Here is a 13,649-nt window from a genome sequence, read left to right as displayed (position 1 = left end):
GACTGATTTTTTTCATGTGTTGTTTTTTGTTAGTATTTTCTGTAAGTCAAATGATTTTATTATGCATACTAGGAGTTTAGATAATAAGATGCATAAGTTCACAAACTGAAAGTTTTTATATGAAAGAAATAATGTATTACTTTGTTGAGCCTAAAGGAAAAAACATTTATCTGTATGGATGATCCACAAAATTCTGAAAAACAAAATAATGGAGAAGTCATGCTTTATAATTTAAATGTATGTAGATTATGACTTGTATGTAGAGGTCTATTTATGGCTTTGCCTCCAAATTATAAACTGTGTTCTACAAGTATATTTAATAATTGATTGTTAAAACCTTAAATATATTTTTCCACATAAGCATTATTTTTATAGAGTTTTCCCTCATGTAGATATGGTATAATATACTTGTCCCTGGTTTTGTGCAGCTTTTTTGTTTTGTTTTGTCTGATTTTGTAATAAATGAACATCTTTCTGTAAAAAACTTAGTTTTCTGTTTAATGCTGACCTAATCAGACCCCTATTGGTCCTGTTACTCAGTATTATTCTTTAGAAGATTAAATGATCTAACATTCTTAAAAGTGTTTGGCATAGTGTGTGGCACACTGAAAGCAGAGAATAAATGCTGTTTACAGATGTTTTCCTGATTTAGCATTGAGATTATAAGGTTTGGACTTCCCTGGTAGTCCAATGGTTAAGACTCCACACTCCCAACACAGGGGCCACAGGTTCAGTCCCTGGCCGGGGAAGATCCTACATGCCACATAGCCAAAAAAATAAGAAAGAAATAAAAAGGTTTGAATTGGGTTCTTTGAGGTGAACACTGAGGTCATACAATAGCACAACAGATGATACCAGTTAGAAGAGGAAAATCCAAAAGATATTGAAGCTGTGAGATGGGGAAGAGTTTCTGTGGTCATTCGTCTGTATTGTTAGTTCCCAGTTATGTATTCTTTATCTAAAAGAAATACCTTAACTGAGGAGTGTCAGAATATGAATTTCTTCCTTTTAGTAAAATATATGTTTGTTAAAGTAATACATAACAGAGAAACATTATAAAAGCACTCTTTAAAATAGTGTGACCGTTGTGTATGTTATCTTTGTTTATTGTATTTGTACTTTGTACTTTTTGTAATATTTTTTCACGTTTGTCCAATGATGTCTTCCCTGTTTTCTTTATTTTTTATTTAATTATTCTAGTCACGTGAACTGGAAATTTCAGTTTATTGGCGTGATTGGCGATCTCTGTGTGCTGTAAAATTTCTGAGGTTAGAAGATTTTTTAGACAACCAACGGCATGGCATGTGTCTCTATTTGGAACCACAGGGTACTTTATTTGCAGAGGTAATAAATGTATTTTATTTTAAGTATGCATAACTGCAATTGAAGTTATATATGTAAGCAACATGATGTAGAATGGGAAGAGTATTTAGGCTGAATGACAGATAACTTGAATTCTTGGCTCAACTCTGCCACTAAATAGTATATTACCCTAAGACAAATCATTTTTCTTTTCTAGGTCTGTTATCTTATCTAGAAAATGAGGGGATGGAACCAAATTATATCTTAGATTCTCTTAAGTTTTTAAAACTTAGAAAGTTTACTGAATTTCATGAACCATGAATCTAATGCTGTATTCATGTCAACTTAAATTTTCTTCACTGCAGGTTACCTTTTTTAATCCAGTTATTGAAAGAAGACCAAAACTCCAAAGACAAAAGAAAATTTTTTCCAAACAACAAGGTAATTACTAAGAAATAAGGTAGAGAGTGTTTTGGTGTTATCTTAAATATTTTAAATGTACATACTGTTTAAAAAGTGATACCCATCTTTGCTTTTTGCTTATTTGTTCAGTTATTTACTTAATTTTATTAGGGAAAGTTTTAAACATATATATAGAGACTAGTGCAATGTAACATCACTCAGTTTCAACAACAGTCAACTCATGTCCAATTTTGTTTCATCCATGTTCCATCACTCACAACTTCCTCAGCTTATTTGAAGTGAACCCAGACATCATATTGATTCATCCATAAATATTACAGTATCTCTAAAAGATGAGAATTCTTTTTTTTTTTCAACCTTAACCACCTATCATTACTAGACTTAAGTGAGCAATTCCTACCTATTTATTTTTTAAACAGATTTTGCTTTTTTGCACTAGCCTTTAATAACAAATAGTTAAGAACTTTTTTTAAATGACAGATACTGTTTGTTCTTCATAAATTATAAACCAATGAATATGAATTTTTCAGTTATGGCTTTTGGTAATAAAAAAAATTACTTGTTCGGTTTTCTTTATTTACAATATCCACAGGCAAAACCTTTCTCAGAGCTCCTCAAATGAATATTAATATCGCCACATGGGGAAGACTTGTGAGAAGAGCTATTCCTACAGTAAATCATTCTGGCACCTTCAGCCCTCAAGCCCCTGTGCCTGCTACAGTGCCAGTGGTTGATGTACACATCCCTGAATTAGCACCTCCAGCTAGGTATGCATTTTAACATTATTAAGCTTTTATAAAATAATTATTGTGACACTCATACATTTTGATTACAGTGAATCTATTACAAGTCTCATTTTTTCCAAATAGTATTTTGAAGTTAGTGCTCGACTTTTAAAAACAATAAAATTGTTTGCTTTAATTTTAAAGCTATTTAAAATATATACTTTTGATTACTGCTTTTGGTGAATTGCTTTATCTTTTATAAGTGATTCCACAGTAACCAAGTTGGACTTTGATCTTGAACCTGAGCCTCCTCCAGCCCCACCACGTGATTCTTCCCTTGGTGAAATAGATGAATCTGCAAGAGATTTGGATACACCAGGACAGGTAAGGCATTTTAAACCTTGTATAATTCCTTTCACCAAATAAATTACCAGTTATAGCATCATGGTAATTTATCAGCTGTAGCATCATTGGGCTTCCCTTGTGGCTCAGATGAGAAAGAATCTGCCTGCAATGTGGGAGACTGGGATTGGATCCCTGGGTAAGGAAGATCCCCTGGAGGACATGGCAACCCACTGCAGTATTCTTGCCTGGAGAATCCTCATGGACAGAGGAGCCTGGAGGACCACATGGGGTTGTAAAGAGTCAGACACAACTGAGCAACTAACACTATAGCATCATAGTGAATGAGATGCACTTTTAAGCTGTTTCTTGTGAGTGAAACATAAAAACCTCTGGATGCCCATGAGCCACTAGAGATGGAATAGGTTGCTTATTCTAGGAGCCTGGGAGTATTGCTGATATTAGATGAAGTATTTCCTGACTGTGCATCTTCTAACTAGGTTAACATAATACCTGAAAATGCATATAAAATGAAAGTAATGTATTCATTTTTTTAATTGAAATATTGATTTACAACACTGTTTCAGGTATACAGCATAGTGATTCAGTAGTTTTTTCAGAGTCTATTTCATTATAGCTTTTTACAAGATAATGGTTATAATTCCCTGTGCCATACAATATATCCTATTATCTGTTTTATTTATAGAAGTGTGTATCTAGTAACCCTATACCCTTAGTTTGTCCCTCTCCTATTCCTTCTCCCCCTGGTAACCACAACTTTGTTTTCTAAATCTATGAGTCTATTTCTGTTTTGTAAATACATTCATTTATATTATTTTTTAGATTCCACATATGGGATATATACCATTTCTTCCTCTGACTTACTTCACTAAGGATAATATTCTATAGGTCCATCCATATTGCTGTAGAGGGCATTATTTCATTCTTTTTGTGGGCAGAGATTAATTTTCCATTCTATATCTATATACCACATTTTAAAACAAAGTTGATATACAATGTTGTGCTTAATTTCTTCTGTAGAGCAGAGTGACTTAGTTATACATATAAATATTTTTTTCCATTACAGTTTATCGCAGGATATTGAATATAATTTCTTATGCTATATAGTAGGACCTTGTTGTTTATCCATCCTGTATATAGTAGTTTGCGTCTGCTAATCCCACATTCCCAATCCTTTCCTCCCCCAACTCCGTTGCCCTTGACAACCACAAAGCTGTTCTCTATATTTCTGAGTGCTTTGTTTTGTAGATATGTTCATTTGTGTTATATTTTAGATTCCACATATAAATGATATCATGTGGTATTTGTCTTTCTCTTTCTGACTTAATTCATGTATCATGATAATCTCTAGGTCCATCCATGTTAGTGCAGACAGCATTATTTCATTCTTTTTTAATGGCTGAGTAATTCCACTGTGTGTCTGTGTGTATATATACACACACACACACCAAGTGTTCTTTATCCGTTCATCTACCAGTGCACATTCAGGTTGTTTCCATGCCTTGGCTATTGTAAATAGTGCTGCAAGAACATAGGGGTGCATGTATCTTTTTGAATTAGAAATTTGTCTCAGTATATGCCCAGGAGTAGGATTGCTGGATTATAGGGCAACTGTATTTTTAGTTTTTTTAAGAACCTCTGTACTGTTTTCTATAGTGGCTGCACCAATTTACATTCCTACCAACAGTTAAGAGAATACCCTTTCATGTGCCTATTGGCCATCTGTGTATACCGCATCTTCTTAAACCAATGGTCTGTTGTGGACACTTTGGTTGCTTCCATGAAACTAGCTATTGTAAATAGTGCTGCTGTGAACACTGGAGCTCCTGTGTCTTTTCAAATTAGTATTTTTATTATTCATTTTTTACATTTTTAAGATAAGAGTAATATATAATTAATGACCAAAAAAATGAATATCTAATAATAATATCTGAATTTTATTTTCTCATTCATATTTATATTGACTTAACATTTTTTCTTTATTCTTACCTAATAAGTTGTTTTCTGAATGTTTCTATGATTTAATGAGTGTTTAATATTTTGCAGGATTCCGAAACTGTTTTTGATACTGAGAATGACAGAAACAGAATACTTCCAAAATCTCAATCTGAATATGAGCCTGATATCCCTCAGTCAGGTCTAGAGTATAGTGGTATTCATGAACTTGAGGACAGAAGGTAAAGAATATATCCACAGCTTTACTTACCTGTTTGGTCCCATGCTTTTGCCTTATTTTTAATCGGCATTACTGTTTTCAGATCTCAACAAATGTTTCAGTTCAGTCTACAAGACTTCAGATGTTGTGCTGTCTTGGGTAGAGGACATTTTGGAAAGGTAGTCTTTTAAATTTTCTTTCTTTGTAGGCATTCTAATCATTCAAATGAGAAATAATTATTTTAATCTAATTTCAGGTGCTTTTGGCTGAATATAAACACACTAATGAAATGTTTGCTATAAAAGCCTTAAAGAAAGGAGACATTGTGGCACGAGATGAAGTAGACAGGTTAGTTTTTAAAAATGAAATTGTTACACTTTTCTAAAGTTATAACTTATGAAAATCGATGTATTCAGTATATATCGAAATGACAAAATTATCTCTTTCAATAATACAGTCGATTGTTGAATAACATGGTCTTTAACTACGTGGGTTCACTTAAATATGGATATTTTGCATTTAGTAAATGCTGTAATATTACGTAGTTTGTGGTTGGTGAATTCATAGATGTGGAAGAACTGCAGATACATAGGGCTGACTGTAAATTATGCACGATTAACCCCCATGTTGTTCAGGGATCAACTGTTATAAGTAAAGAAACTAAATAAATTAATGCGTGAGGTGGGTATTGATTAAATATTGTTTTTCTTTTTAGCTAATTCCCTCTTCCCATTCTTATGACATTTTACTGCTTGGTGAATACCAAAAAAAGTCGATGAAATCTTTAAACTAATTCTAATAAGTTTTTATACTTGGAAATGTTGAAATATTTGTATGAATTAGGAACTATTACACATCTGTGGTTGGGTGAGGCTATTTCTCATTTCATACTACAGAAGTAATAAGATGTCATTTACAAGTAATCTTCAGTTAAGTGGTTAATTCCTTCTGCTTTTTAAAATACACCTGTATCTATTTTCATTTCTCTTAATACGGTAGCTTTTGACCACAGCATCTTTCCTTTCTGTGTGTAAATTGGTATGGATTCATCTTCATATATGATTATTAAAATGTAAGGACTTTGGGGATAATATTGTAATTAGGTTAGAGAATATATTTTAAAAAGACTATCTCAAATTAATGGAGTGGTTCAACCTGGAAATTGTTGTATAATAAAATGGCATTTTATTACAGAAAGAGACATTTTTTTATATTTAGAAGAACCAGGAAGCATCAGTTGATATTACTAAAAGGCAGCCCTATGTAATGAAAACAGCCTGGGATTATGAGTGAGAAGATTCTCTAGTCCTGATTGTTCCTTCTTAATTAATGATTTGATCCCAGGGCAATTCACTGAACATCTTTGAGCCTCAATTAACCCACGTATTTTTAAAATACATTTTTTGGTAATACTTGCCTTACTGAATTGGATTATTGCCATGTAATATATCAAATTGCTATTTTTAACATATTTCCATTGTATGGGAAGTTCTTAGAATTAGGATCAATCTTAAAAGATGAGCGTTTCCTTTATGTAAATCTTTTCCTTTTGGATTTGCCTATTTATTTTTTATCTGTTTCTCATACTCCTCAATTATGTCAAAATAAACTCTTCCTTGATCTAAAACAACTCAGGATTTTGCATAATATTTATAAAATATTCTGAACACCATAGTATATGCTAGCAGTTACATCAGTAGTTAAAGCAAACCTTTAATTACACTGTCAGTCTGTTTTTAATTACAGTAATAGTACGGTCAGATGTTTTTCTGGAAGAATATTTGCTTTATTCCAGATCCATAATGGTAAATTCATTTATAGCCTAAAATAATAGTTAGTAATATGAAAGTGGTAATTACTTGGTGGTTTATATAACTTTCTGCTACATTGTTACTGTTTTGAGCCACATCTCTGTAGGAAAAAAAACTTTGCAATTAAATATAGATAGAATAATGTTAATATTACTATTAAAGAAGAATGTCTGGATCAGAGGATGAAGCTTTAGCCAGATTCAGTGGACATGGGTTTGGACTCCGGGAGTTGGTGATGGACAGGGAGGCCTGGCGTGCTGCAGTTCATGGGGTTGCAAAGAGTCAGACACGACTGAGCAACTGAACTGAACTGAACTGAGGACATTACCCCTACTTTAAGAGGTGGCAAGAATACACAGAAGAACTATACAAAAAAGATCGTAATGACCCAGATAACCACAGTAGTAGGCTCACTCATCTAGGCCAGATACCCTGGAGTGCGAAGTCAAGTGTACCTTAGGAAACATCACTATGAACAAAACCAGTGGAGGTGATGGAGTTCCAGTTGAGCTATTTTAAATCCTAAAAGATAAGGCTGTTAAAGTTCTGTACTGAATATGCCATCAAATTTAGAAAACTCACTCAACAGTGGCCACAGGACTAGAATAGGTCAGTTTTCATTCCAGTCCCAAAGAAGGACAACGCCAAAGAATGTTCATATTACTACACAATTGCACTCATGTCACACGCTAGCAAAGTAATGCTCAAAATTCTCCAAGCTAGGCTTCAACAGTATTGAAACTGAGAACTTGCAGATCATCAAGCTGGATTTACAAATGGCAGAGGAACAGAGATCAAATTACCAACATCCTTCGGATCATAGCAAGCGAGGGCTTCCCTCATAGCTCAGTTGGTAAAGAATCCACCTGCAATGCAGGAGACCCTGGTTTGATTCCTGGGTCAGGAAGAGCCGCTGGAGAAGGGATAGGCTACCCACTCCAATGTTCTTTGGCTTCCCTTGTGACTTAGCTGGTAAAGAATCCACCTGCAATGCGGGAGACCTGGGTTTGATCTCTAGGTTGGGAAGATCCCCTGAAGAAGGGAAACGCTACACACTCCAGGTTTCTGGCCTGGAGAATTCTATGGTCCATGGGGTCACAGAGTCGGACATGACTGAGCGACTTTCACTTTACTTTTCATTGGATTATAGAAAAAAGCAAGGGAATTCCAGAAAAAAAATGTCCTTCTGCTTCACTGACTACGCTAAAGCCTTTGACTATGTGGATCACAACAAACTATGGAAAATTCTTCAAGAGATGGGAATACCAGACCACCTTACCTGCCTGCTGAGAAACCTGTATGCAAATCAAGAAGCAACAGTTAGAACTGGACATGGAACAACAGACTGGCTCCACATTGGGAAAGGAGTACGTTGAGGCTGTATATTGTCACCCTGCTTATTTAACTTATATGTAGAATACATCATGCGAAATGCTGGGCTGCATGAAGTACAAGCTGGAGTCAAGATTGCTGGGAGAAATATCAATAACCTCAGATAAGAGGAACTAGAGAGCCTCTTGGTAAATGTAAAAGAGGAAAGTGAAAAAACTGGCTTAAAACTCAACATTCAAAAATCGAAGGTCATGGCATCTGGTCCCAAATGTCATTTGTCACTTCATGGCAAATAGATGGGGGAACAATGGAAATAGTGGGAGACTTTATTTTCTTGGGCTCCTATTACTGCAGATGATGACTGCAGCCATGAACTTAAAAGACACTTGGCCCTTGGAAGAAAAGCTATGACAAACCTAGACAGTGTATTAAAAAGCAGAAATCCTTTGCCAACAAAGGTCCGTGTAGTCAAAGCTATGGGTTTTTCCAATAGTCATGTACAGATGTGAGAGTTGGACCATAAAGAAGGCTGAGTGCCGGAGAATTGATGCTTAACTGTTGTGTTGGAGAAGATTCTTGAGAGTCCCTTGGACTGCAAGGCGATCAAACCAGTCAATCCTAAAGGAAATTAATCCTGAATATTCTTTGGAAGGACTGATGCTGAAACTCCAATATTTTGATCACCTGCAGTGAAGAGCTGACTCGTTAGGAAAGGTTGTGATGCTGGGAAAGATTGAAGATAGGAGAAGGGGACGACAGAGGATGAGATGGTTAGATGGCATCACTGACTCAATGGACATGAGTTTGAGCAAGCTCTGGGAGATGGTGAAGGACATGGAAGCCTGGTGTGCTGCTGTTCCATGGGGTCACAAATAGTCCAACATGCCTGAGCGACTGAACAACAACAAAATTAATCTCAGTTCAGTCCCTCAGGCGTGTCCGTCTCTTTGTGACCCCATGGACTGCAGCACACAAGGCTTTCCTGTCCATCACCTACTCCCGGACCTTATTCAAAATTAATCTAGCCTTAGTGAAAGGTTGATGAGTGATCTTCATTTTACTTCAGTTATAAATTTACTTATTTGGTAACATGGAAGTAAAATAATCTCCAGTAGAAACAGGGAAATATAAAATTCAGAGTGAGAAATAAAACTCGCTCTTAGAGGAATTTGAGGAAAGCATCAGAAAGAGAACAATTATAGGAAGGCAAGAAAAAAATTAATTTAGGAAATAAGAAAATAGATTAGCATGTTTTTAAAAATAATGTAACTTGAAAGTCTGAATAGTAAATAACTAAACAGAAATCCACTATATCCACTTTTCAGTTCATTCTTTTAATAGATCCATAGAATTCAATGTTATTGCATATAAGTGCAGTTTTTTAATAGGTATTTCTGGAATACTTGATGGTTCTTAATGTCAGTTTTATTTTCTAAATTTTATTTTTCTAGTATGAATCTTATTATTTTACTTATAGAAAATTCCAGACCAACTTATTTTTTGTTTTTTTGGTTTGTTTTTGTTTTCTGCTGCTTTTATTGAGACAGAATTGACCTGCAGTACTGTATAAGTTTAAGGTGTACAGCCTCATTATTTGATTTATGTACATCTTGAAATGATTATCACAGTAAGTTAAGTGAGCATCATATAGATACAAAATTCAAAAATAGAAAAATACATATTTTTCCTTATTATTCTCATTATTCTCTCAACAACTTTTATATATAACATACAGCAATGTTAATTTTATTTATCATATTGTACATTATATCTCTAGTACTTACTTATCTTATAACTGGAAGTTTGAACATTTTTTACTGCCTTTACATAAATTATGCACTAACTTCAAAGTAATGCAATTCATGTACGAAGATCACGTTTTCCACCTACCAATAGTTGAACTTCCTGAGTGCCATCTTCCCCTACTCCTAAGTAAGAATGTTAAATATATGTTACAGTTATGCCTCCTCATTCAGCTTGGTTTCTGTACCAGTTCAAATTTCCAAGCAAAAGAATAGACTTGGAAGTACATTTTTGCAGTTGCAGAACAAAAACATGGCTAGCCAGACTTTTTATATATATCATATGTACATATATATGCTTTAATCCTAAGATTAGCCTTATTAGTGATGTAATTTTCTACTGACCAAAATAACTATTTATATAGTTTTTAAGTTTCTAACATATCTAATAATGTACTAAAGGAAGTATGCAAAAAAAAAATGTTAGAATTGAACTAGTCACTTAGGGAGATAAACCATAAATACATTATGCAAATAAAAGAAATTAGATATGCTTGAGTTAAAGATAAACAACAGACAGTCACAGCTCATAAAAGGGGAAACATCAAAGTGACAATGCACTGGTGGATGTAGGTAAGACCTTGTAAAGAAGAATGGATTGTGCTGGTCTTTGGCAGATGGAAGATATATGGGAACATGGAGAGGAGAAATGACAATTTAGGGAAAAATGTTTTGGACAAAATGAATAAAGTTTCAAGTTTTTCATGGACTTTTAAGGAGAACATACAATTTAGATTAAATTGGGAAAATTTAAAGACTTATGGAGCAGCTTTTTGGTGTGATGTAACATGCTTAAAATTATTATTCTTGTTTGGGTCTGTAAAAGAGCTTTCCTCCTTTACCTAAGATCTATATCCAGTCCTCATCAATATTGTCAGTCCTCATCAAAGAATTCTATGAATGGGATTAAAACCATTTTAAGGAGCACTCTCATCAGTTCTTTAGACCATTTATATGTTCAACACAGGTCTAACCTTATAGTTACCCATCCAGTTGAGAATCAGTAACTCACCAGTAGTGGATTAGTAATTCATGCATGACTGATACACAGTGAAGAGGCCATGTTTGTCGTCTGCTTGACAACAAAACATCTTGTCAGTTTGTTATTTCATGTGTATATTTTATCCTAATTAGCCACAATTTAGATAGACTGAGTAAATCACTTGTCTTAGAATCTAATTTGCAGATCTTGCCCAATTGTACATTATTTTCCAATACATTTAAATGGTGATAAAGTCAAAGCTATTAACTTTTCTTTTTAATCATCTGTGAATTTATTTCTAATAGTGACTTAATTTGCAGTAGCATTTAGAAACCTTGCAAATGTATGTAGACATAAGCCAAACACTCTAGAAGCAATTATAATGGGGGTTTCTGAGTATATATAAAATTATAAACAAACTGTATGAAATAGAGGGTAAGAACTCATCTAGAATATGACCATATTAGATCTACTGTAAACACTATTTCATAGGAGCTATATTTACTGTATTTAAAACTGAAGAGATGTTTTAGTTCATCATTCAGAATACAACTATATTAACAGCATTGAAAATTCCATGTTCCTTCTACACAACAGTTATACTTTTAAATGTTTTAAAATTCTCTTTAATTTTCTTGAGTCATAGCAATATAGTCTGGATATCCAGACAAATGCTTTAATCTTTAACCTGTTAAAATTAATTCTTAAGAGATCCCAAAGAAAGGAGAATGAGTCTACCTCCTTCTAACATTAGAATTTTGGTTTGGTATTTTGAAATCAACAACCACATATACACATAAACACAAATCTAAACAATTCGTTAATTTTAAAAATAAAAGCATTATTAATGCTTTTCAACAAACTTTAATAGCAGTTTTTTATTCTGGTCTCAAAAACAAACCAAAAAATGCCTATTTTATGTTAGAAACATAAATGTAAAATTAAATTTGTATATTGATGAGTCCTTAAAACGTTAATTCAAAGTTATATTTGAATAATGTTTGACCTGGTTTTCTTCTGCTTTGAGGTTTTTTTTTTCCTTTCAGTTACATGTATACGTGTGTCTATTTTTCAAATTCTTTTCCCATTTAGGCTGTTACATATTATTGAATAGAGTTCCTTGTTGGTTATCCACCGTAAATTTACCAGTGTATATATTTCTGCTTTGAGATTTAAGTCAGGTTGATTTACTAAATGTTTTCAGGGGACAGAAGGTTGGTATTTCTTGCCATTTAGGCAAAATTAATGTTTCAGAGTCAGTAAGTTTGACCACTGTTCTTTTAAACAGTTTATAAGAATTCTTACAGGGAAAACCTGTGATAGCTATATAGATTTTATAGATAAATTGTATCATTCTCCAAGAGCTTCCTATAAGCATGTTATAGAATTCTCCATGAAACTCCTTTATTTTCCAGTAGCCTTCTAAATTAAAATACTATATAGTGTATTTTTACCTCTCAGCTTTATATGATAGAATATTTGGATACCATAGTTTGTGAATTATACACTATCCTTGAAATCACCTTGATGACAAAGTCTATATTTTAAAATTATGCTTTAGGTTCCTAAATCCTCTGACCAATTTCTGAAAAATGTTCACAATTCACTTGCAATTAAGACATTTTTATGATTACCACTAGTCTTATGTGTGCTACTCTGATACTATCAATAGTGAATTTTATGTCATGGTAATCATATTTAGATTAAAGTTGTTTATATATCACATAGCCCAAATTTTCAAAGCATTTATAGCAAAATGACATATTTTACGGTTTTAAAGTCATAATGATTAAGAGCTTCGCTTATTTTAAGAGTTTAGTAATTTTTAAAGAATGTTATTTGCAACTAGAACTTTAAAAAAAAATACCAGTGATATTTTAATGTTTTCTCTTACAGCCTGATGTGTGAAAAAAGAATTTTTGAAACTGTGAACAGTGTAAGGCATCCCTTTTTGGTGAACCTTTTTGCATGTTTCCAAACCAAAGAGCATGTTTGCTTTGTAATGGAATATGCTGCCGGTGGGGACCTAATGATGCACATTCACACTGATGTCTTTTCTGAACCAAGAGCTGTGTGAGTATTTAGACGTTTCTCTGAGTTTCTTCATGACTGATTGCTTTCTGGGAAGAAAGAAAACTCTCTGAATTTTAGATTTATTTTTTTCCCTCAAATGGAAAATAGAGGAAGGAGTCTTAGAACTCTTTACTTGCCTTTTTGCCATATATAAATGTATCTATTTTTCTCTGTTGTTCATGTTGAAAATTTCATGTATTACCCTAAGTCACACTTGATAAGTTAGATATACCATATAGGTTTGTTTTAGTAGAATTTCTTTTTTTTCTAGTATATTTTATCCCTAATTAATGCCACCTGGGACCATAACTTTAAATATTAACTATACTCAAAGTACATTGTTAAGTGAAAAAAAAAATTTAGAAGAGTTCTTATCTTATATTTGTATGAAATATTTATATTTGCATTTTAAGGGGTAGTTTAAAATAGTATGCCTTAAGTATTAAAATACTTAATGCATATGCTTAAAATATCTCTGAAAAAATATAAAAGATTGATATGCATGTCACCTCCAATGAAGGGTGTAGAATCCAGATTTTTGATAATAAATAACTGAGTATACTGTTTAAAATTTATATTTCACTGAATACTTACTGGATGTCAGGTACTGTGTTAATTATTTTAATTTATCACCATAATCCTTTTTGTAGTTTTTGAGTGTGACATTATATGGAAGTTTTG

At 33.2% G+C, this 13,649-nt stretch overlaps 1 protein-coding gene across 3 annotated transcripts in view; it reads left to right on the top strand.

The window, feature by feature from the left end:
• PKN2 (protein kinase N2) overlaps nt 1-13,649 on the top strand; it is a 145,739-nt gene that overhangs the window by 107,021 nt on the left and 25,069 nt on the right. For 2 of the 3 annotated variants that reach the window (XM_024988972.2, NM_001193242.1), the window contains exons 9-16: nt 1,201-1,344; nt 1,668-1,743; nt 2,318-2,492; nt 2,714-2,834; nt 4,860-4,990; nt 5,072-5,147; nt 5,225-5,316; nt 12,792-12,968. In XM_024988972.2, the coding sequence (XP_024844740.1) occupies nt 1,201-1,344; nt 1,668-1,743; nt 2,318-2,492; nt 2,714-2,834; nt 4,860-4,990; nt 5,072-5,147; nt 5,225-5,316; nt 12,792-12,968 (992 nt within the window). The remainder of the gene's footprint in view (nt 1-1,200; nt 1,345-1,667; nt 1,744-2,317; nt 2,493-2,713; nt 2,835-4,859; nt 4,991-5,071; nt 5,148-5,224; nt 5,317-12,791; nt 12,969-13,649) is intronic. The other variant, XM_010803303.4, reaches the window with a different exon arrangement.

The sequence above is a fragment of the Bos taurus genome, chromosome 3 (genome assembly GCF_002263795.3).
Source record: "Bos taurus isolate L1 Dominette 01449 registration number 42190680 breed Hereford chromosome 3, ARS-UCD2.0, whole genome shotgun sequence".
In the NCBI taxonomy this organism is placed as follows: Eukaryota; Metazoa; Chordata; class Mammalia; order Artiodactyla; family Bovidae; genus Bos; species Bos taurus.
The sequence above is the reverse complement of the archived record's forward strand: the minus strand, read 5'-3'. Positions and strand labels throughout refer to the sequence as shown.